Source organism: Sinocyclocheilus grahami, unplaced genomic scaffold, assembly GCF_001515645.1.
Source record: "Sinocyclocheilus grahami isolate Dianchi unplaced genomic scaffold, SAMN03320097.WGS_v1.1 scaffold43.1, whole genome shotgun sequence".
Taxonomy (NCBI): domain Eukaryota; kingdom Metazoa; phylum Chordata; class Actinopteri; order Cypriniformes; family Cyprinidae; genus Sinocyclocheilus; species Sinocyclocheilus grahami.
Window position 1 is genome coordinate 830,111 of NW_015505222.1, and position 24,007 is coordinate 854,117.

General features: G+C 37.1%; 2 protein-coding genes across 2 annotated transcripts in view; one reads left to right on the forward strand and one right to left on the reverse strand.

The window, feature by feature from the left end:
* Nucleotides 1-670: 670 nt before the first annotated feature.
* med8 (mediator complex subunit 8) lies at nt 671-5,367 on the reverse strand. The gene is made up of 5 exons (XM_016268141.1): nt 5,270-5,367; nt 4,847-4,968; nt 4,633-4,777; nt 4,417-4,557; nt 671-808 (listed from the first exon to the last, which is right to left on the reverse strand). The coding sequence occupies exons 1-5, from the start codon at nt 5,273-5,275 to the stop codon at nt 671-673; spliced, it is 552 nt and encodes a 183-aa protein (XP_016123627.1). The 5' UTR covers nt 5,276-5,367.
* A 373-nt stretch (nt 5,368-5,740) lies between these two features.
* Nucleotides 5,741-24,007, forward strand: part of LOC107582345 (protein SZT2-like) — a 93,853-nt gene continuing 75,586 nt past the window's right edge. The window contains exons 1-24 of the mRNA XM_016268142.1: nt 5,741-5,865; nt 6,608-6,733; nt 8,346-8,519; nt 8,829-8,999; nt 9,095-9,217; nt 10,080-10,239; nt 10,470-10,576; nt 11,208-11,418; nt 12,884-13,054; nt 13,183-13,414; nt 13,502-13,631; nt 14,250-14,395; nt 14,561-14,713; nt 15,904-16,018; nt 16,119-16,324; nt 17,214-17,450; nt 17,538-17,616; nt 17,708-17,796; nt 18,373-18,541; nt 19,516-19,621; nt 19,703-19,822; nt 20,792-20,992; nt 21,957-22,054; nt 22,988-23,126. Of these exons, the coding sequence (XP_016123628.1) occupies nt 5,842-5,865; nt 6,608-6,733; nt 8,346-8,519; nt 8,829-8,999; nt 9,095-9,217; nt 10,080-10,239; nt 10,470-10,576; nt 11,208-11,418; nt 12,884-13,054; nt 13,183-13,414; nt 13,502-13,631; nt 14,250-14,395; nt 14,561-14,713; nt 15,904-16,018; nt 16,119-16,324; nt 17,214-17,450; nt 17,538-17,616; nt 17,708-17,796; nt 18,373-18,541; nt 19,516-19,621; nt 19,703-19,822; nt 20,792-20,992; nt 21,957-22,054; nt 22,988-23,126 (3,487 nt within the window). The 5' untranslated portion in view covers nt 5,741-5,841. The remainder of the gene's footprint in view (nt 5,866-6,607; nt 6,734-8,345; nt 8,520-8,828; nt 9,000-9,094; nt 9,218-10,079; nt 10,240-10,469; nt 10,577-11,207; nt 11,419-12,883; nt 13,055-13,182; nt 13,415-13,501; nt 13,632-14,249; nt 14,396-14,560; nt 14,714-15,903; nt 16,019-16,118; nt 16,325-17,213; nt 17,451-17,537; nt 17,617-17,707; nt 17,797-18,372; nt 18,542-19,515; nt 19,622-19,702; nt 19,823-20,791; nt 20,993-21,956; nt 22,055-22,987; nt 23,127-24,007) is intronic.

A 24,007-nucleotide genomic window follows, 5' to 3' on the forward strand; every position in this document is an offset into this window, starting at 1 on the left:
TGTCTTTGGCTGCACAGACGAGCACAGAACACTGTTTAGAGTCCCAGCCTCAGAGAAGACAACAGAGCAGTGGATTTATTGATGTATTTACTGTATTTTGCTGCTGCCACACAGATCAAAAACAAACATGCAATTTATTTCCCAGCAGTTTACCTTCACAGACATAACCCACTGTAACTTTTGTAACTCGTGTGTTTTTAACGTAAACTTGTGTGTGAATGAGAACTTAGTTTAGTACTCGCATGCTGTGACAGCCACTTTCTGTGCGTGTGCTTCGGGTGTGTGCACTCGTATATCAGACGTTTAAACTCATATGGTTTAAAATGCATGATTTCAGCGCGATAAATATGATCATCAGAACCAAAACAGATGTTTTAGCAGGTCCGAGCTGTAATGGGACAGCTCTATTCTGGAAAAGGGGGCGGGAGGACGTACAGTGTAACCGCGATCACCAACTTTCCCAAACAGAGCCTTTCCGTGCGGATCAAAGCGCAGAACGCGTCGACAATCGCGGAAACGCTGCCAGCTCTGACGAGATGAACTTTCACGATGTGGGTGTTGGGAGTTAAACAGCGCTGCTTTGTGAGAAGCGCCTGAAGCGGCTCGTGTTAATGAACCAGACGCGCGTTTGCGCATCTTTGAATACAGCGCCTCGAGACAAACAGCAAACTTATCTCTTTGAAACACAGATTCCTAACAGAGCACGAAAGCGAAGGGCTGATGCTGATGCGAGCTCAATATCCTTCAAAGCCGATGGCAGATTGTCAGAGTCCTCCTGCTCATCCAGACCTGTGTCTATTCTGTCTCTCTTGTCAAACAATTATCACTGTTTTGAAGGATTAGAAGTGCGTTTGGCAGAACTGAAAGACTGTTTGATTCGCAGTTTTACAGTTTTCTGACTCATTCCGCTGCTTTGTAGGGTCAGGTTAAGTTGATTTGTTTGATAAGTTATTGAAGTGTGTGTTCTCGGGGTCAGAGGGGTCAGTGTTTGTTGTTATTTCTGTCTGGGCTCAGTGATGTGGGAGAGTATAGATCTCCTGAGCTCTATATTTCTCTGCAAACAGTCGAGTTTTCAGAAGAACCGGTGTCTGAGACTCAGATGAGACTCAAGGCAGGAGGCCGCTGTCACATTCAGTGCCTCTGTTGAGTTAAACATCACCCTGCCGGCTGAATGCTGGGAAATGCCCTGCAATATGACAGCAAGTCAACTCGAAAATCTGTGAACTTCATTTTTAAATCATAGATGATAGAATCTTTCAATGACAACAAGAGCAATAAACTATAGAAGCTTGTTTCTGCCACACTGAATACACAATACAAAGGCAATTGCGACTTTCTATCTCACAATTCTGAATTGCATGATAAACTTGCAACTGTAAGAAATTGTGAGAATTGTGAGCTTCCACAGAATTGGATTCGCAATTGCAACTCACAAATTTAAAGGTGACATATCATGAAAATCTGACTTTTCCAGGTTTTAAGCGCTATCGGGTCCCCAGTGCATCTACCAACCAAGGAAACGTGAAAAAGGTTAACCCAGTAAGTTTGTTTTGGGAAGCCTTTTTCTGCAAGTGTCTGAGAAAACGAGCGCGTCTGATTTCGCTCCCTTGGTGCCGTGGAAAAGGGATCTCATTATAATATTACCGCCCCTTAATCTGTAAGTTTACACCCACGGCGGCCGTTATTGTGTTTTCGCAAGCGACAACGGTGAACCAGCTCTAACGCCATGGTGAAAGTTTGAGCAAAACACGCTAACTGTTCTGTCTTTGGCTGCACAGACGAGCACAGAACACTGTTTAGAGTCCCAGCCTCAGAGAAGACAACAGAGCAGTGGATTTATTGATGTATTTACTGTATTTTGCTGCTGCCACACAGATCAAAAACAAACATGCAATTTATTTCCCAGCAGTTTACCTTCACAGACATAACCCACTGTAACTTTTGTAACTCGTGTGTTTTTAACGTAAACTTGTGTGTGAATGAGAACTTAGTTTAGTACTCGCATGCTGTGACAGCCACTTTCTGTGCGTGTGCTTCGGGTGTGTGCACTCGTATATCAGACGTTTAAACTCATATGGTTTAAAATGCATGATTTCAGCGCGATAAATATGATCATCAGAACCAAAACAGATGTTTTAGCAGGTCCGAGCTGTAATGGGACAGCTCTATTCTGGAAAAGGGGGCGGGGAGCAGCAGCTCATTTGCATTTAAAGAGACAGGCCTGAAAAACAGCTGTTTCTGCTTCCACTCAAAATAGGCATTTTCAAAATGATGTAATAAATTATCTGTGGAGTATTTTGAGCTGAAACTTCACAGATGCATTCTGGGGACACCAGAGACTTATATTACATGTTGTAAAAAGGGGCATATTATATCTCCTTTAAATCTCACAATTCTGATCAAATCTTTATTTATTTATTTTTTTTCGTGGCAGAAGCAAGCTTCCATAATAAACACACAAATAACAACAAATCAACTTTTTACATTTTTAAAAATATTTTATTTGTTATTATTATAACTTTTTAAAACATATTCTGAAGTGGCGTTTGCCCATACAATATTTGCCTCCACAATAGAGTGCATTAGTGCCTCCTACTTTTTCAGCGGCACTGGTTCTGGGGCCAGATGCATAAACTGCTTAGACTAGTCCTAAAAAGTTAGCCATCTCATTTGTTTTCATGTAGTCTGGTCATAACTGTTTCAAGTCAGTTACAAAAATGTAAATTGGCCCGATTTTAATCAGAAAAGTGAGACTGATTATCTCTTGGCCAACTGATAGATGGTCAAAATATTTCTTAAGACACAGACTTAACATAGTATCTATGTTTATGCAACTGGCCCTTGGAAGCATTTTTTTCTCTCCATTCATTTTTCCATAAGGATTTTAAAAAGTCTTTGTTAAAGCACTATAATGAACCGAGTCAACCAGCTCCAAGGAGAATCACAATAATTGATTTTTATCGGAAGCAAAAAAACGAACAAAAAGACAAATGTATAAGAGTATGTATTTAATGGCTTTAGTGAGGCAAAGAACTACAATCCCATGATGCATTGCGAATTACATTAATCAAATTTAAAAAGATGGAGAAGCAATGGCACATAAAGCCAGACCAAATGATGCCTGCTCTGATCCACCTCAGCCGCTACTATTACAGTTCTTCCATGTTTAATGGTAAATATTTGCAGATGCTGTCTGAATTGGTGAGACAAAAAAGTTGAATCAGTTCATTCTCAGCAATTATTTCCTCTTATGTATTCATTAACACCTACAGAACACAAAAGGGAACTGAAATTTTATACCTAATTTATGTGCGCATCTAGGAATGTGATTAAATTAGGAATCCGCTGAGAAGGTTCTTGTATCACCCGCCGATGCTCCTGATGTGCTAATTGGCTCAAATGGGTCCCAAACCACTTTCATTTTCACTTGCAGATTTACCATTAAACACCTGCGCGGTGTGAGGTGATGCTGAAGGTGTGTGATGTCCTGGGATGCTGTCAGGTTCATGTGTCACGGGTAACAGTCAGTGGGGTTCAAAGAAAAATGGTCCTAAAGTGTATGATGATCGAGCAAATAGATTTCTGTTTTCTATTGTACAGTGTGTGCATGATTATCCTGATAAATAGAAAACCGTGATACATGTCCAAACATCGATGGTACTACAGCGGCAACTTTTAGTCATTTTTTTATTATTGAGGCAATGAACAGAAGTTTAATGTTCATCTGCGATCACTAGGACATTCATATGAACTGGAAAAACCAAGCAAGAAAGCTAGCATGAAACAAAAGAGTGCAGAGTTACATCTATCTCCTCGATGAGGAACATTAAATATTGAAATTGCGAAAGATAAGCTTCCAAGTCAACATTTAAACTTGTAATGAAAATGGAAAATTTAAATAATTAACTAAGCATATAAAAAATTAAGTAAGGGATAATGTCTACACCCAGCCTTATATATATATATATATGCACATTTAAATACTCTTGCTTTATTTCCCACTATATAAAATAAAAAAGTAAAATTTGTTTCTAATATTTGTGTAATATACAAATTATATAAAAATTATTATATAGAAATAATATAGAAATAAATGGTTAATAGATGTGAATATTGTCTAGTACCACGAAATCCCTTAAAAAGACCATTGCCTCTCCAATTTTAAAGAATAAATATTATTTAATGAAAATGCAATACATTAATTTCATTAAGAAAAAAAAAAAAAGTTTACACATTGTTTTTCGATCGGTTTTAAACACCAACAATCACAAGGGTATACCTGAAGGTTACAGAAGCCTCATTTTTGTCGCAATACCCGTGTCTTCTGAAGACAGGGGCTTGATTTAGACCCTGCTAGATGGTTGCTACGGTGCTGCTTTGTTAAGTCAGGTAAAGAAGGCTCATGTGTTGGTTTACCTGAGCTACTTCAGTTCCGATCCGGGCTGCTTCGGCACTCAGGTGTTTCTCCTGTTCCTCCACCTCCGGGTCAGGTTTGGTCCTGAGATGATCCGGCACAATCTCATGGCTGAACACAGGCACCCGCTGCTCTGTTAGTTTCTGTAACAGAAGTAGCAGCATCTTAAAAAGCCAGTGACGCTGTCATGAGCAGAGTGCCTCGGTGAACACACTCACCACCAGCTCTTCATCTCGATCAGGAGACAGCAGCAGGGGGATGATGACCTGGGACCTGTAGGATGGGGTCTTCTCGTTTTTTAACACCTTATTGATGGTGTTCAGCTGCCCGGACAGAAGGGCGAAATTATCCAGCACTGAGGGCCTGAATTCAAAACATATAGTGACAGATCCATTGCGAGTTTATCAGGAAAGATCAGTAGTTCTCACTCACCATGTGAGCCTGTCGTGCTCGTTTTCCAGTTTCAATATAAAACTCTGCAGGGAACCTTTGAGATGAGCCACGCGAGCGTGCAGAGACTCCAGAGACGCCTCCAGCTGCTTCTCCTCCCGCTGCTGTCCAAATACAACACACACACACACATCAGCACACACACACACACATGCACATCAGCGCACACACACCCACACACACACACACACACACACACACACACACACACACACCACCCTCAGCTCGTACATGAGCTAATAAATAACAATAATGCTACATTCCTGCAGTTTAGCATGCCAGCATTCTATACGCAAACACAAAAAAGGTATATTTTCGCAAACTGCATGCACGCGTGATTAGTGATAATAAGTGAGTTTTTAGAAATGTGAAACAGCTGTAAAGTAAAAACATTGAACAATTTACCTGCATTTCAAAGCTACTGTCCAAACGGCACAAGAAAGCGGAAGTAAACAAAACCTCGCAGCAGCAAAAAGAGTCCGGCTTTCAAAACGCGCCCGAGAGAACGGTTCCTAATACATAACGTTAGTTGTAAATAGAATCGCCGCATCATTTTGAGACAAGCATTGTAGTCTGTTTGTTCGAATTTAATTATCAGAAGAAAATGTAGACTAAGATCTCAACTTTTTATATTTCCAGTTGATCTCTGTGCCTAAAAGATGAAGTCCAAAATACTTCTTAGCACATGGGACTAACGTTAAACAAACTCATTAGGAATAATAAATAAATTGGCATTTTAACTTTTCTCTCGAAATGTATTTAACAAGTTAGACTTCCATTAAAAACAATAACATTAGAATTTATGCGAATATACAATTTTCTCAGTGTATTTATAAACGCATGTGAGGGCTTTTATTTTGAATTCTCGAACAGGAAGTGAAGCGGCTGCAGTCACAGGAACTGCAGTTCTCAGATGTTGACACACAAAGCCTCTAAAACTCGCTCAAAATCAACCTGCCAGTAATGAGAAGCACGGCATGGCAGACAGACAGGACACTGAGGTAAACTAAACTCTTGTTTGGACCGAGTTTCTTTCTTTTATTCAGTTCCTTCGGAATTGTTTACTGCTTAAGTAGCAGAGCAAATAAACAGAACAGGAGAAAACGCGTTGATTTTAGGAAACCTGTGAGACTTTTATTCTGTTATTCCTGCACTTTTTCTAACCTGTTAACTAAATAAGAGATATTTGGGAGAGGTTTAAGGCGGAGGTTGGAAGTAAATCAGTTTAATGCAGTTCTGTCATGAGTCTGCAGCCCCTCCCTCAGACAGCAACAACAACAACATGCTCTTCATACACTTCTACTATTATATTACTACTTTGATTTTGCTTTCTGTTGTGTGATAAACAATTGTGTTTCTCTGGAAGGATAACTAAGAATCCTGGGCCACTATTAATTTAGAAAAATGCAAACAAACATAGAATTAGCATTTGTGTGTTAATTTTTTTTTGTAAGGTACTTGTACAATTTTGCCTCTTTAGCCTGTGTATTTGTAAACATGTAAAAGGACCTTTATTTTGTATTGTCTTAATGATGTTGTATATGTGAAACTGAAGTTAGATGGTGAGCATATGCTGTACAGCGTAACTACAACACATTCAACATCATCAGGATTAATGTTGTCTGTGTATCTGTCAAAAAAGCGAGAACCGAAGACCAGCTTTCTATCCAGGAATGTGCTCCTGTATTGACATGCAGATGCTTGTTCCCATGTTGGCTGTTTCTGGTGTTTTTCTCTCTGAAGGTGGAGGAGGCTGAGCAGGTGTACCTGCTGATGAAAGAGGAGTACAGGATTTCACGCAACGTGCGTCTGTCCTGGTTCCTCAACCGGCTCAATCAGGCCGTTCGGCCCAGTCCTCTGTCTGAGCTGGTGAGAGAGACCGGGTTTGGTGAGAGAGAGCAGTGGTCTCAAACTCAATTCCTGGAGGGCCACAGCTCTGCAGAGTTTAGCACCAACCAGCTCCAAATCACACCTGCGTGGAAGTTTCTAGTGATTCCGAAGATACTGATTCACTGGATCAGGTGTGTTTGATTAGGGTTGGAGCTAAACTGTGCAGAGCTGTGGCTCAGGAGTTGAGTTTGAGACCAATGATCTCGAGAAAAGGGTGATTCGGAGGTGATTTCATTCTGATAAACTATTGTCCAAAAGTCTGGGGCTGGCAGGTTTTTGACTGAAGCCTCTTCTACTCATCAAGGCTGCATTTATTTGATCAAAAATACAGTTATATTGTGAAATATTTTGACAGTTTAAAATAACTGAATATCTGTTAAAATGTAATGTATTTCTGTGACGCGCAGCTGTATTTTCAGCATCATTCCTCCAGTCTTCAGTGTCACATGATCTTCAGAAATCAGTATAATATGCTGATTTGCTGCTTAAGAAATCGTGATTTTTTTTCTTTTTTAGAAAGTCCAAAAGTTACACTGCAAAAAATTGTCTTGTTTCCAGCCAAAATATAAAAAAATTCTTAAATCAAGAAGGATTTTCTAGAAAAGTAAAAATGGTCTTGTTTTCAGAAAAAACAAGTCAAAATTAAGTGAGTTTTTGTTTGAACAAGATTATTTTTCTTACCCCATTGGCAGATTATTTTGCTTGTTTCAAGCAAAAACTCACTTAATTTTGCCTTGTTTTTTCTGAAAACAAGACAATAATTTTTACTTGTCTAGACAATCCTTCTTGATTAAAGAATTGTTTGATATTTTGGCTGGAAACCAGACAAAAGATCTAAGCTAGAAAAGCATTTTTTGCAGTGCCTTTTCCATCACTTTTGATCAATTTAATGCATCCTTGCTGAATAAAAGTTTTAGTTTCTTTTAAAAAAAGTATTACTGACCCCAGAGCTTTAAATGGCAATGCACATTTATTTTAATTAATACAGTCAAATGATTAATTGTGATTAATCGCACCCAAAATAAAAGTTTTTGTTTACACAATGTACTGTGTATATTTACTATGTATATATAAATACAAACACATGCATGTATATATATATTTAAGAAAAATGTTATATTTCTATATTAAATATATTTATATATAATATCCGTTAAATAAATATATACATTTTTACATTTTTAAATATATACTGTATGAGTGTGTATTGTGTATATTTACTATGTATATATAAATACAAACACATGCATGTATATATATATTTAAGAAAAATGTTATATTTCTATATTAATTATTTTACACAATATTTACTCAAAATGGACCAAAATTCCATCCTGTTAATTGTCCAAGCAGACATGATTACCAGCTAATGTAATAATCCTTAAATGCTCAATTAACCGTCCTGCTTTAATATATTCTTTCTTTGTTTAATTATCCTTAAATGCATGTCTCAGGCCTTCTTTCTTTACCTTGAAGGCCTGTACTGGAACAACAGCAGTTTTGTTGTTCAGTTTTTGTGCTGAATCGCATCAGTTCAGATCTTCATGGACACTGTATCCCATCTCTGTGTCTGTGTGTGTGTGTCCGTCAGCTGAAGTCAGAGAACGAGCTGGATGTTTTGAGCGTCCTCCCGAAAGGAGGCCCCCCCGACTCTCCTTCCTCGTCTTGCCCGTGTCTGCTGGTTCCCTCCACACACGTCACCTTCCTGGCGCGCAGGTACCGCTTCATCATCGAGCTGGACCTGAGCCCGTCCACCGGGATCGTGGTACGAAACCGTCATCGTCATCACATTCAGTGACTTGTTTTGGTAACCCTTTATTTCAAGGTGTCACACATGTTACATGTAATTACTATTATAATGGCAATTAATTATGCATAATTACATGCAAGTAACCCTAAGCCAAACCATATGGTAAGTACATGTAGTTAATAAATATTACTCTATTATAACATCAATAGTGATATTACTTACTAAATAGTACTTCAGCGTATAATTACACTGTAACAAGGACACCTTAAAATAAAGTGTAGCCCTTGTTTGAAGAGTGCAAAGTCATATGCTGTCTGTTTTCAGGATGACAGCACAGGAGAGATGATCTTTGATGAAGTCTTCCACGCTCTGTCTCGGTGCTTGATTGGTCTGGCAAAACCCTTTAAAGTCCCAGGAACTGATCACGTGTTCCAGCCAGAGATCTTCATCACTATTCTGGCGTATTCCTCCATCATTGGCCTTAGTTCTCACCAGGTCTAGATCTCAGGTCTTTGTGAATCTATGACTGTGCATTAGCTGGCTGTATTTTTTCTCTGATCAGTGATATATCCCATGACTCTGCCTGTCAGGTGTTGGTTCAGGGCTGTCAGCTGGACTGTATGGATTTGGAGCAGTTCTTGCATCAGATCTATCAGCAGCTGAGAGCCGTGGAGAGCAGCATCGCTGACGTCCTACAGCAGCAGCACAATCAGGCAAGAGCAGCTCGCTTGTGGTTTTAATACTGACAATAAACCAATATGCAGAAAGAAGCCATATTGCATTGCAGTACAGCAATTTTACTAAATTTAAAGGGATAGTTCACTTAATTATAAAAATTCTGGCATCATTTAATCACACTCCACTTGTTCCAAACCTGTATGAGTTTCTTCTGTTGAGCACAAAAGAGGCTGTTTTGAAGAATAAAAGAAATTCGTAAAGGTCTGGAACAACTTGATGGTGAGTAAATGATGACAGCATTTTATCATGGGTCAGAAAATGAGCTTCTTAACCATGATAAAATCACTTTAATGCACAGCCACTAGAGGATTATTGCTTTTATCAAATGGGAGCTACAACAATATGATAAAGACACCAATGTTTAGTGATATACTGCAATAATTCAGCACAACCTGCCATAGGTTGTTGCTTAAATAATGTTAATAATGTATTTTGTTTAATAATTTTATTCTGTCTTGTCATATACTGCTGTTCAAATTTTTTATTTTTTAAGAAATCCGTTTTATTCAGCAAGAATTTATTAAATGGACAGTAAAAACGTCTATGATGTTATAATAAAATATTTCTATTGAATTGTGTAAAATATTTCTATTGCAAATAAATGCTGTTCTTTTCTGTTCATCAAAGAATCCTGAAACATAAAACGTGTCACGGTTTCCACAAAAATATGAAGCAGCACATCTGTTTTCAACACTGATAACAATCAGAAATGTTTATTGAGCAGCGAATCAGCATATTAGAATGATTTCTGAAGATCATGTGACACTGAAGACTGGAGGAATGATTATGATATGCTGAAAAAAAAAAAATTTGTTTGTATGTTTGTTTGTTCTTCAGTTCAGTGGATCTGTCTATCAGTCCTTCTCTAATGATGCAGTGGAGGACCTGTCTCAGAGGAAGCTGGGGGTTTCCATGGTGACGGCTGATGTCGGGCTGGTCAGTATGGTGAGGCAGGGGATTCTCGCTCTGCAACTCCTGCCTCCAAACTCTGGTGCTGGTAAGTGCATCCTTTGTCCCACCGTGCTTTTAAAGAAGAGCTAGTTACTACATTAACATAGTTTAGTGTTAGTGGCTTTAACCTATGGCTAAATGGCACGCAAGACCAAAACAAACTGTGGTTGGTCAGTCATGTGGTCTCTTCCTGTCTAAGTTGGCATTATAATAAGTGTAGAAATGGTTGTAAATAAAGTGCTTGTGCAGTTAGTAGTCTTTTGTGTTGGTTTGCAGGAATAATAATCATCACAGATGGAGTGACGAGTGTTCCTGATGTAGCTGTGTGTGAAACACTACTGAACCAGCTGAGAAGTGGAACCATTGCCTGTTCGTTTGTCCAGGTGCTGCTCAGATCCATTTGACATTTCACTCTACCTGCCACAAATATTAGAAATAATGCTATTTACAAAAGCTTAAGGTCGGTAAGATTTTTTTAGTGTTTTTGAAAGAAGTCTCTTCTGCTCACAAAGGCTGCATTTATTTGATAACAATACAGTAAAATCAGTATTATTGTGAAATATTATTAGAATTTGAAATAGCTGTTTTCAATTTGATTATATTTAAAAATGTAATTTATTCCGGTTATGCAAAGCTGAATTTTCAGCATCATTCCTCCAGTCTTCAGTGTCACGTGATCCTTCAGAAATCATTCTAATATGCCGATTTGCTGCTCAATAAACATTTCTGATTATTATCGATGTGCTGCTTCATGATTTTTGTGGAAACTGTGATGCATTTTATTTTTCAGGATTATTAGATGAATAAAAGTTTCAGAAGAACAGCATTTATTTAAAATGGAAATCTTTTGTAACATTATAAATCAGTTTAATGAATCCTTATTTCTTTCAAAAGAAATCTTACTGATCTCAAGCTTTTGAATTGTAGTGTAAATGCAGTATGTTTGTAACAGGTCCGAAATGTTGTCTGTTATAAAGCATAGCATTTATTTGTAATTTGATGTGTTTCCCTCAGGTGGGCGGCGCTTACTCCTACGACTGTAGTTTTGGCTACATCCCCAACGTGGAGCTGATGAAGTTCATCTCCATGGCAACCTTTGGCTCCTACCTGTCCATGTGTCCAGAGCCTGACTCTAGAGGCGATGAGATGAACGCTTACCATCGCGCTTTCCTCACGTACTCCTTCCTGAGGACCGGCGAGTCCATGAACCCAGAGTACTACTGCTGTAAGCTCAACACTGACACACCTAAACAGTGTCTGAAGATCAAATCTGTATGCTGTAGCTGCTGTTTTGGTCATTTCTAGTGTCTGTAGGAAGTCGGCTCTCCTCAGGTTCACACAGTTTGTCCTAGCAGAGGAACCACAGGTGTAGAGAACCATCAACATCATTCTCTAACCACAAACAAACACAATAATGACTCTCATTTTCAACACTAGGCTGATTGTTTTAGCATTTCAAACTGTCCATGGTTTTCCTTGTGAAATGTGCCTGCAGTATCTTTGAAATAATAGCCACTTGATTTCATTTTTTTTTAATTTTTTTTTAAGTAATACAATAACATTCAGACATTAAGTGACCAGTGTTTTAGGTTTGTTTTTACTATTGTAGTACTTATTAATACTTTAAATTGGCTTCTATTTTATTTTCAGTATTCAGTAGTTTTAATATCATTTCTGTATAGCTTTAATTTTTTTTTCACTTTTAGTTTTAGTAATTCAAATTAATCTTTTTTTGTTTTTTTTTCAGTTAACTGCCAAGGCGACGTTTCTAATTTTCTTTAAAGTTTTTTTTATTAAATGTAATATTCATATTTTATTTTAGCTATTTTTCAGTTACTAAAATAATTATTAACAGTTTTAGTTAACAGTAACAGCACTGAGTGTGACAAAAGTGTCCAAATACATTACTTGAGATGTAGATATCAGGGATTACACAGTTTCTGTTTTTTTTATGAGATCTGAGAAACACAGAGAAGGATGGGACGTATTCAGAGATGTTTGAGTCCTTGAAAATGTCAAAGAGAGGATTGCTCTGTTCATGTAAAACACTCTGTTAATTCACCACACATACAAAGAAATCAATCCCAGAGCTCTCAGCGCTCAGTATATCAGCCCTGTCTGTGCACTTTCAGTTCTGCCTCGCAGTCAAGTTTAGTTCATATGGCATTAAAGGCAATTTCATAAAAGCTCATGAGGTTGGTCAAAAGTTAGTTCATATGTCATATGATCCTCATTTGAAGTTGCTAAATCATTTGTGAAATGAAGCATCTGACTGCAGGGAACCACAACTGATTTAAATTTTACTTTTAAAACATCTACATACAGCTAGGATTTGATTGGTTGGTATGCAACGTGACCATATATAGTAAAAGTTCTTGCTGATTTTATATTACTAGCATATTGGCTGTTTATTAGTATTTATAAAGCACATATTAATGCCTTATTTTGCATGATCATATTTTAGATCCCTTAATCCTACACCGTATCTAAATTTAACAACCTAAGCGGGTTTACTAATAATTAATTAGCAGCAAATTAGGAGTTTATTGAGGCAAAAGTGGTAGTTAATAGTTCTTTTATAGTGAGAATTGGTTCTTAAAATAAAGTGCGACCGTATACATATTTATTATTATTAGTTTTACATAATGCGATGTAAACGGCACTGTAATGGCTCATCTGTGTGTTTGTAGTCTCCCAGCACAGGCTCTTTAATGAACACCTGGTGTCGGCCAGTGGAAACCCCGCCTTAGTGATGCGCAGGAAGAAACACACGGAGAAGGAAGTGCACGCTGACTTGATCAGTGTCCTGTCCATCAGACTGCGAGAGGGATACACCATCCGAGAGATCAACATCACTAAAGGTACTTCAACCTCATAAGGTCAGGTGTTCAAATATGCTTCTGTAATGATCATATATAAATGACACCAGCTTTGCGTTTAATGCAGCTTATTGGGATTTTAAAATAATCATCTAATCTGTCTGTATAAGGAGGAAGTCAGCTGGAGGTGAAGCTGGTCCTTCTCTGGAAGCATAACATGCGTGTCGAGTACCTTGCCGTGGCATCCTGGCCCCTGAATCCAGTCAAACGCACCACCTGGGTGGAGGTGACCATAGAGGGCAGCTACGACATCCTCCATGACATCAGCTGCACCATGCGGAAACCAATCACAAGCCCCTACCGGACGTCTGTCATCCGCCGCTTCTGGAACACACTGCAGAGGTCTTATCTTGAATGATTTTCGATACTCTGCTGTCGGTTTTAGTTTGATGATGTAGAGTAATGCTGTATATTGCTTCTCCTCAACAGCATAAATCAGACAGACCAGATGTTGGTGCACCTGCAGTCCTTTAATTCCATCCCAGAACACTACACCATCCCCGAAAGCACGAAAAATGGGGTTCCTCTGTTTTACATCCCACCTGGATCCACAACACCGGTGAGTGTTAGCGCAAAACTACAAAGTCCAAAAGTTTGGGGCCAGCAGGATTTGTTTTCACCAAGGATGCGTTCAATTGATCAAAAGTGACAGCAAAGACATTTATAATGTTACAAAAGATTTCTGTTTCAAATAAACATTCTATTCATCAAAGAATCCTGAAAAATAAAAATAAGTTTCCACAACTTATATAAAGCAGCACAACTGTTTTCAACATTGATAATAATCAGAAATGTTTATTGAGCAGCAAATCAGCATATTATACTGATTTCTGAAGATCATGTGACACTGAAGACTGGAGTAATGATGCTAAAAATACAGCTTTGATCACAGGAATAAATTATATTTCACAACATATTCACATAGAAAACAGCCATTTGGAATTATAATAATATTTCACAATTTTACTGTTTTTACGGTATTTTTGATCAAATAAATGCAGCCCTCATGAGCAGAAGAGACGTCTTTCAAAAACATTGAAAAATCATACTGAACCCAAACGGTGGGGAAAAAGGCGTCTCTTAAATTACATAAACAGTAGTGTAGTACATTAAGCTTCATATTTTTGTCGTGTTTTGGTGATATTAACATGCTAAACACAATCCTGTTCTCCATCAGGTCCTCTCTCTCCAGCACAGTGGCTCTAAAGACTCCAGCCAATCACAGTTTGCCTCCTACTGGAAGCCCATCCTGTCCATGGACGCCAACTTCTGGCAGCGCTGGCTGCACATGCATCGCATCGCTATCATTCTGGAGCATGACGTGTGAGTGAACACAGCCTGGATTGTTCAGTGGTTAATATAGCGTAGTCCTGCTAGTGCTAGTAAAAAATTAAATTTGAGTTGGCATGAAAATGTCAGTGTTCTTTAACTCCCAATGGCTGTAAACTGTTTTCCTGACTCTGTTTTGCTGTGTGTCTCTCTGTTCAGCCCGGTCCCAAAGCACGTGCACAACGCTGGCAGTAACGGTCGCTTCAGTACCATCCAGTGTCGCATCTCTCACTCGGCGCTCACCTCGCTGCTCAGGGACTGGAGCAGTTTCGTCCTGGTGGAGGGATACTCATACGTCAAACTTATCTACAGGTGCGTGTGTAGTTCAGTTGCCAAATTACAGAGCAATTTAGCAGTGTTTTAACAAGCATTATTTAGACATTTCACCCACATTTAGACATTTTTAGGTGACCAGTGTTATTTTAGTAGCCTTCAACTGTTATATTATGTATTTATATTTTGAATGAGCTTTTATTTAAATTTTTTAAATGTTTTACATTTTCATTATATTTGTTTTGTTATTTGCTATATAGAAATATTTCTATATAGCTTTAATAGATTTTTATTTCAGCTTTAGTTTGAGTGATTTTTATACTTCAACTTTAACATATTTATTTCAGTAAGTTGCCAAGACAACATTTCTAATTTTTAAGTTTTCATCTAATATTTATATTCACATTATTCCCACACTAGATTCAGATATATTTCCCACATTCAGACATTTTAGTTGACCTGTGTTATTTTATTTTATAATTTTTTTTAAACTAATATATTATTTATTGATATTTTGAATTAACTCTTATTTTTACATTTCACTATGATTTTTGTATTTTCTGTCATTTTTAAGGTATTTCTATATAGCTTTAATAATTTTTTTATTTTGGCTTTAGTTTTAGTCATTTTTATACTTCAACTTTTATACTTCAACATTTATTTCAGTTAGTTGCCAAGGCAACATTTCTAATTTCATAATTTTTTTCATCAAATATTATGTTTTATTTTATTTATTTATTTTTTTCGATGTATGTGACAGCGTTTCATCCCAGAGTTATTACAGTAAACTAAAACTAAAGCCAAAACTAAAACAAAAAAAGATAAAAATTTCCAGTACTTGAAATAAAATAAATATTAACTGAAACAAAATATAATATAAAAACCTTTTTATTTCAGCTAGTTGCCAAGGTGACATTTCTCGTTTTTAATTTAGTTTACCATGATGCATTAAAATATATATTTTAAAAAATCTACTAAAAATGACAAAAACACACAATACATTTACTAAAATTTCTATTAAAATTAGATAAAATTGTGAATAAAAACCTATTCAAAATATTAATAAAAATTTCAAAAATTACTAAAACTTTACTTAAAATGAAAATGGAAAATATACAAATAAAAACTGATTCAAAATATGATACTAAAATAACACCGTTTCATCCACAGTTTATTTGGCACATTTATGGAGCAGTTTAGCAGTGTTTTAACGAGCATTATTCCCACAGTGCCTCTGAGTTGCCGCCTGTCTCCTTCTATCTGGTGCGTCTGATCTCTAAAGCTCCCTGCATGGTGCTGCGATTGGGCTTCCCGATAGGAACTCTGGCACACTCCAGGAACAAGGTGAAGGTGTTTTCCACACTAGAATTCAGTTCATTTGAAAGCTGTTTTCAGAATGGCTCTGTAAGGAATAGAATGAGTGTTTCTGACTCTCACTCTGTAGATTGTGGATGAACTTCAAGAGCAGATCCTACGGCTGCGGTTCCCTCATCGAGTCCAGAATAAGGAGGCCACGCCAAAAACTAAACGGAAGATTCTGGGTAACGCGTCGCCCTCCAAATCCCCGCCTCTTCCTGCAGCCAAACCGGCGCTGTCTGACCGGCCGTGTGTGGTGGTGCTCAACAAACCCCTCGAAAAACTACTGATCAGGTCTGTGGCGTAACAATAAACAATAATAGATCTCATTTCTGTTATCTCAATTTAACTTTGTGAAGTTATGACAGACCTACAGTCAACATGAAGTCAAAATTGACCTTGTTTTCTGTCTAAACGCCTTATTGTTAATGATTCATTGGTGCATGTTAGTCTCTGAAATTGCTTTCCTTTTTGGCTGACACTGAGCCCTTTTATTTTCATATTTTACATTTTTAGATTTAAACTCTGTAGGGACACTTTTATGATAAATTCCTGATGGATAAACTGGATTAAAATGCAAAGATAGTTTTTTCTTGTTTTAATATGTTTTACTTTGAAATGTGTCAATTTACAAAATTACAGTGATTTGCAAACACTGTTTTAATGTAGACTTCGATAAGTGTTATTTAATTATTATTTTTGGACTAATTTAGTATTTATTAATATTTAGATTTTTTTTTATTTTTATATTTTCTGTTTTTAGTTAGTTTTTCATTTTTATTAGACTACTTCATTTTATTAGTTTTTTTAAATTTCATTTTTAATTGTAATTTTGTGATTTTTTTTTTTGTGCTATTTTTTTTGTTTTACTTTTTAAATATTTCTATTTTTAGCATTATTTTTGTTTTAGTTTTTAGTAATTTTAGAACTTCAGCTTCAGTGTGTTTTATTTCTGATAGCTGCCATGCCAACATTCTGAATTTTCATTTCTTTAAAGTTCTCATATTTTATTCCCAATTTTTATATAATTTTATATACATTTTTTGTATTCTTTTTTTTTTAAAGTTTTAGTTAAAAATAAAAACATTGACTCCGATTAGTTCCTCTGTAACTCAAAAGCTTTCAAAAAGGTTTTCAAAAGCTTATGATTTAGACAAAATCTTGTTCTGACATCCTGCTGCAGGTACGAGAAACTTCCGTCAGATTTCCGCACCCCTTTCATCTTAAACATGGAGCCGTTCGCTCAGCCGCCCATCATGGGCGCCCCTCTCAGCATGGCTGCCAGCAGAACGGCGTCCTCCACCATGGCGTCTCTGTCCCGCTACTTCCTGCACCAGCGCTGGGTTTGGGCTGTGCAGAACGGTCCGGGAACCGCTGTATCGCTGCACGCAGTCGCTCATATCCTCTCAATGCTCTGCGAGTGAGTCTCAAACATCCTTGACCTGTAAGAAGTCACTTCTGACAATAGCATTTGCTGATTTCCTAATGGCTGTTTTTTATTGCACAGTATTCGTCTGTCGGAAGGCTTCCACTTTGCCGCCAGCGGGGAGGGTATCGTCAACATGGTGGCAGAACTGCCAATGCAGGTGAAAGTATGAACACTCTACACAAGTATATCCCAGTTTTAGCATTTGTTGGTGATGCATCTCTAACTTTGAGCTACAACTGTGCATGCAGAGTCCGTCAGCTGATTTAAACGGAGAAAAACACACCTGCATAGTCCAGTACATCCTTTTCCCGCCTCATTCCACTTCTACTAAGGACAGGTAACGCTTCATCACACCTGTGCAAACCAGAACCGGAGTGTCTGTTCACTGCTAAAATCTTCGATGGCTTCAGCTGAAGGATTCCTGTGCTGTAATTATCTAGAACAGACCATTGTAAAGCTCCGTGCACACTTCTATAATCAATAGAACATTTACATTATATTTATAATATTTAAATAAGTTTTAGTATAATTGAATTAAATAATTTAAAAAGTTTTTTTTAAATAAACTGTTTTTATTGTTTTAATTAATTTCAAATTATTAACATTTGAAGATGTTATGAAATTGATTATATTTAGCGTAATAGCTCATTTTATTTGATAAATAAGTAAATAATTTTTATTTGACAAATAAGATTGGGAAAATCTGCCTTCATTAATTGTCCAGGATCTGAACACTTTTAAATTATTATTATTTTTTTATAAATAGCCTCAAAATAAAGCAATAAATACATACACACACACACACACACACACACACACACACATATATATATATATGCCATTTTTTGTGGCAGCATTGTCTTATAATGGGCGTTTGGTTTGACTCTATCTGTGTTTGGCGTGGTGTCTCCAGTTTCTCCACAGATGATGACAATGACACTGAGGTGGAGGCCATAGATGTGGACACAGAGCTGAGTTTGGTGACGGAGTGCTGGGTGGAGCCTCAGAGCGGAGCCGTCTGTAGCTCACTGGAGCAGCAGAGACACTTTCATCAGCTCACCTACCAGGAGATCCCTCAGGCTGTTAGTGACAGAATCATGACATGTGACATGTCACAGAAAATAAACAAAAATCTAAATATCATGGATAAATATAATAGATACCAAGTAATTATACCTGTTTTACAAAATCTGGGACTTGACTGTGGTTAGTAATGATATTAGCTTTACATGACTCATTGTAATTTTATTGTCATTGAAAAACTTATTTTGAATTTGTTTCTTATATTTACCATTTTAAGTTTAATTTGAGTATTGTTTAGGTTTTGTTAGTTTAGTACAATAAGTTAAAAAAAGAGAAATGTTGCCTAAAATAAAACTTAAATACAATTTTTTAATATATATATATATATAATTTCAGTTAGTGTTTATATTATTTCAAGTAATGAAAACGTTAAAAACTAATGTATAAATAAATAAATAATTTAACTTATTTAATTTCAGCTAGTTACCAAAGAAACATTATATATATATATATATATATATATATATATTATTTCAGTTAGTGTTTATATTATTTCAAGTAATGAAAACGTTAAAAACTAATGTATAAATAAATAAATAATTTAACTTATTTAATTTCAGCTAGTTACCAAAGAAACATTTCTCATTTTTGTTTGGTTTAAGTTGAAGTACTAAAAAAAACAAACGAAATAAACAAAAAACGAAACACTAAAACATAATAAAAGCATAATAGATATACAAATTAAAGTTACAATATCACACAACAAAATTACTAAAACTTTGCCTAAAATTAAAAAGAAAACGGAAAATATAAAAGTAATATTTAATTCAAAATACTAACAAAAACTTTTTATATATATTTCATAATACATTTCTTTTCTTTAGAATAATGCATTGGTGAATCCTTCCTAATAACACCAGGAAGATTTTGTAAGAACGTAAATAGGGACGGGTTTGATTGCATGGTGTATTTAGGCATTTTTACTGAGATCTGACAGTCAAAAGATTATGAATTGTGTGTTTTTCCGTTCCAGATCTTTCCCCGTGATCTGTCGTGCATGACAACGATGATCACTTTTGAATACCTCAGCCAGCTGTGTCAGAATAAAGAGCAGGTGTGTCCTCTCAGAGATGCTCCAGGTATGAACGCGCACCGTCACCCGTCTCCTTACACACAATCGTATGAGATCTGATGCTCAGTGTGATGTGTTGCTCCTGTAGGCGAGCTCCCCGCTGCTGCTGCTGATGACTGCATACACGCTGTGCCTTTCCAGTTCGACCTGATGAAACTCTTGCCCAAGTGCCAGCAGATCGAGCTCTTCTTCTACACCTTCAGCCGAGGTACGAGTACATCCTCCACCCACCCCAACTAGAGGTCTGCTACCCGACCCAAGCCCGACTGGTCCCGAAATACTTTCGGGTTTCGGGTTTCGGGTCGGGTTTATGTTTAATGAATAGCTTCTGGTTCGGGTCGGGTCCGGGTTTGTAGCTAAACTAAAACTATATGCAGTAGGCTACGCTGCTTTCATAGATGCATGCACACACACACATTATTGCACACAGATATCTGAGATTGCGCAGCGCACTCACAGCACGGAAACGTTTATTAGTGAAATAGCTTCGATAGGCTACTGACTCGCAACGTTATATTTCTCTGCAATGAGGGGGTAAAATTGCTGTTTTTGAAGTAACTAAGCCTCATTGCTTGTAGAGAGAGATGCGCAGACGCAGGTTCACTCTCTCTCTCTCTCTCTCGCTAATTCAAATAAATTATATAATTAATTAATTCAAATAAATGCAATCTTACCGCACTACATCTCTGTGTCTGATTTAAAGCAGGCCGGATGCTAACGAGCCTTAACTGACGAAAATGACCATAATTTGCACGGAGGAAGAATTATCGTCTTGTCGCAGAATTTATGTGACCGTTGCGCCTGATGTTCATAAACCTTCATAACTGGTAGGTGTTTTTTCTTTTTTCTTGTGAACTGGCCGAGCCTTGATGAATCGGTTTCTTTACATGTATTTGTTTACTGACCGTTGCATGCAATCGTGAAATACAGCATTTAAAATTTTTTTTTTTTTTTTTAAATTAGCTATTCGTTGTGGGGGGAAAAAAAATAAAAAATTTCAGATTTGGTTCGGGCTCTAAATTTAACTGTGCCGCTCGGGTCATGTCAGACGATCTCGGGTACGGGCCAGGTTCGGGCTTCAGTTTAAAGCCCCTATCCTTTCTTACATTCATATTCCTTTATCCAAATCAGTGAACACTGGGCCTTATTTAACTGTTTTGCTGTTGACCTTTAACAGAGGGTCAAGCGGACGCCTCCCGTAGCGCCTCCTGTCTGCCCAACGATCTCCTCCTCAGCCTCTTCCACGGCTCTCTGCAGAATGAGCTCAGTGATCGAGAGATCCCATTGACCGACGGCGATCATGCGGCGTTCATGCATCGCATCCTAGAGCGGGAAAGGGACGGTCATGTGGCTCCATTCTCACTTCCTGTCATTAAAGGTGATTTGGCTGGGGGGGTTTTTATGCTCAAATGTCTATAACATTCATACATCCAAAACACATACTCAATGCTTTTATTCATCAAGGTTGCATTAAACTGATCAAAAGTGACAGTAAAATAATTTATAATGTTACAAAAGATTTCTGTTTTAAATAAATGCTGTTCGTTTCAACTTTCTATTCATCAAAGAATCTTGTAAAATAAAATGAATCACGGTTTCCACAAAAATATTCAGCAGCACAACTGTTTTCAACATTGATAATAATCAGAAATGGTTCTCGAGCAGCAAATCAGCATATTAGAATGATTTCTGAAGATCATGTGACACTGAAGACTGCAGTAATGATGCTGAAAACTCTGCTTGTAGCACATTTTACAATATCTTCTGACAGGAAACAGTTATTTTAGATTGTAATAATGTAAAAATGTTCGAATTTTCGATCAAATAAATGCAGCCTTGGTGAGCAGAAGAGACTTTTTAAAGAACATAAATATCACACCGACCCTGAGCTTTTGAACGGTAGTCTATAATTTATATAATGGTTGTGGTAGTGGTTAACTTCCATGTTTTAGGAAGGATTGTGCTTTTAAACACTCAGAATGTCTTGCCCCATAGACTTCCATTATAAATGAATCACTTTTAACTAGTTGTTACTTTGTTTGTTTGAGTTTATATTAAACCCTGAACATTTTTTAGTCTGCAAGCACAGAACAGCCACTGTTGGTTTGTTGTTTTCATTTACGCTTGCTAAGGGTTTGATAAATTGAATGGCATTGCGCTCAGTGAAGGAGAAACAAGATGTTTAGACTAAGTAGATGATTTAAAACACACTAATTGAAAGACTTCACGCTAATGGATGCCAGACATCCCAAATGACCTTTAATTGTTTCATTAGCAATTACATAAGAAGAATCTGACCCCTAATCTTCCCTCATTTTGTTTATCTCTGTGTGTGTTTTCAGAAGAGAGCTTGAAGACTCCGGAGAGGCAGGACACTGTTCTTTCTTTCCACACAATAGGAAGCAGTAAAGAGGTGACAGGCTCCTCCAGCACACTACAGGTGATCATACTACAGCTCAGCTGAAAAAGCCCAGCTACACTCATAACCAGTCCACACACGTGTGTCAAACAGTCTTTGGCTAGAAAATCCAATGGCGTTACTTTCAAGTTGCCTGGTAACTTTATCAGGAGCATAATACATATGACATAAATGATATCTGACTGTTCAACTCACACATCTTTTAACCACAGTGGAAAATTTAACGTCAGTTTAATGCTGCCTGGGAATAGAACCTATGACCCTGCCGTTGCTAGCACCATGCCTTACTAGTTACAGCTGCGCATTTGTCCATCACTTATATGCAAGGGGAAAACACAAAAATTGCATTTTTTATATTTCCAGTATAAAGCAATAAAAAAATAAAAATAAAATCATGGCTTGTTAGAAATATTTATAAAAAATATATAAAAATAAATTAATACAAAACAATAATACAATAGTAATAAATGTATATTATATTTTTCTCTGATTGTTTTCCACTCACATTTTGGACCCTGCTCATAACTCACAATACTGACCTGCAAAAACCCCACAAGCCCTTTTTTTACAGCTTTAACAGTGTGACTCCTTTCACTTCAGCGTTAGAGTTAGTTATTACTTGTGTTATGTAAGTGAAACATGCAAACTGGTGTTCAAAAGTTGGTGGTCAGCAAGATTTTTTTTTCCAATGTTGAAAAGTTGTGCTGCTTCCATGATACATTTTTTTTTCAAGAGCAGCATTAATTTGAAATAGAAATCTTTTGTAACATTATAAATGCTTTACTGTCACTTTTGATCCATGTAATGTGTCTTTGCTGATTAAAAATATAAATTTCTTTCATAAAAAAAAATATCTTACTGACCCCAAACTTTCAAACGGCAGTGTACTTATCCTTCTGTTGTTGGCAGAGTTGTTACAGTGTGTGTGTGTGTGTGTGTGTGTGTTCCTGGCAGAGCTTCAGTAATGCAGATCTTGTAGACGACGAGCCAGCTGGCGCGGAGCAGGACTGCTTATCTCCTCACTGGAAATGTTACGCCAAATACATCAGCCATCAGCAGATCCTGCTCACTTTCCTGCCAGCTACATTTACAGGTGCATCGTCTGTCACTGCCACACCAATTAGAGCTCAATAGTCCTTTAGGTTTACACACAACATGAGACTAAAGTAGGCCTGGGCGATAAAACGGTATCGGTATATATCGACGGTACACCTTCATCGATAACGATAGAAAAAATGTTCGATATAGTGCACGATATAGGCATGTGCTATGCGTGACAAGCAAACAGCCAACAGAGCACAGGCTGAAATGAGTGCTGTGCCTGGCTGTGAATGAGGAGATTCTGAATAAAAATTAATATTAGTCTAATTTGAAATAAAAAATTTGCATTTAAATGCAAAAATGGTTCAATTGAATGTTAGGAGTGCATCAGGGAGCATCATCAGTGGCGCACGAGATGCGGTGATGATGATGTAAGTGTCAATGTTGTGTTTTCATGTTTTTGTTAGTCTATCCTGTTGAATCCATGAGCACACCACTGCTGCGCTATTCATTCAGAATATTAGAGAAATATTATAGTAGCTCAATGCGTAGAAGATCTTGGTTTAGGTTGTAACGAATCAGCTCATGACAGGAAATATGAATAATTAACCATAACTAGTTATGATTAATTATGAATATTTTAGATCCGCTGTAGATATTTAGCTGACCTCTCAGGGTCAACTGTCTTGTCAATTCTAAGAACGTTAATTTCCTGGTTAAGGGAAATAACTTTCTTACTGTACAATTCTACAAAAGCTTGTAGCGTAAATCTGCATGATTAGTGACTCCGGTTATGAGCAAACAATGAACACGTCAAGTGTGATACAAGTAAGGTTTTATTAACTACATAAACACTTAAACTAGTCCAACATACTACATAAACACATAAACTGGTCTAACATACACATACACACACACACACACACACACACA

What these genes read in the sequence shown, in the direction of transcription:
- med8 (XM_016268141.1), bottom strand. An exon ending in GAGCACGACAGGCTCACATG is followed by an intron (nt 4,778 to 4,846) that starts GTGAGTGAGAAC and finishes TTTTGAATTCAG; the next exon opens with GCCCTCAGTGCTGGATAATT. An exon ending in TCGGAACTGAAGTAGCTCAG is followed by an intron (nt 809 to 4,416) that starts GTAAACCAACAC and finishes TTGTTTGACAAG; the next exon opens with AGAGACAGAATAGACACAGG.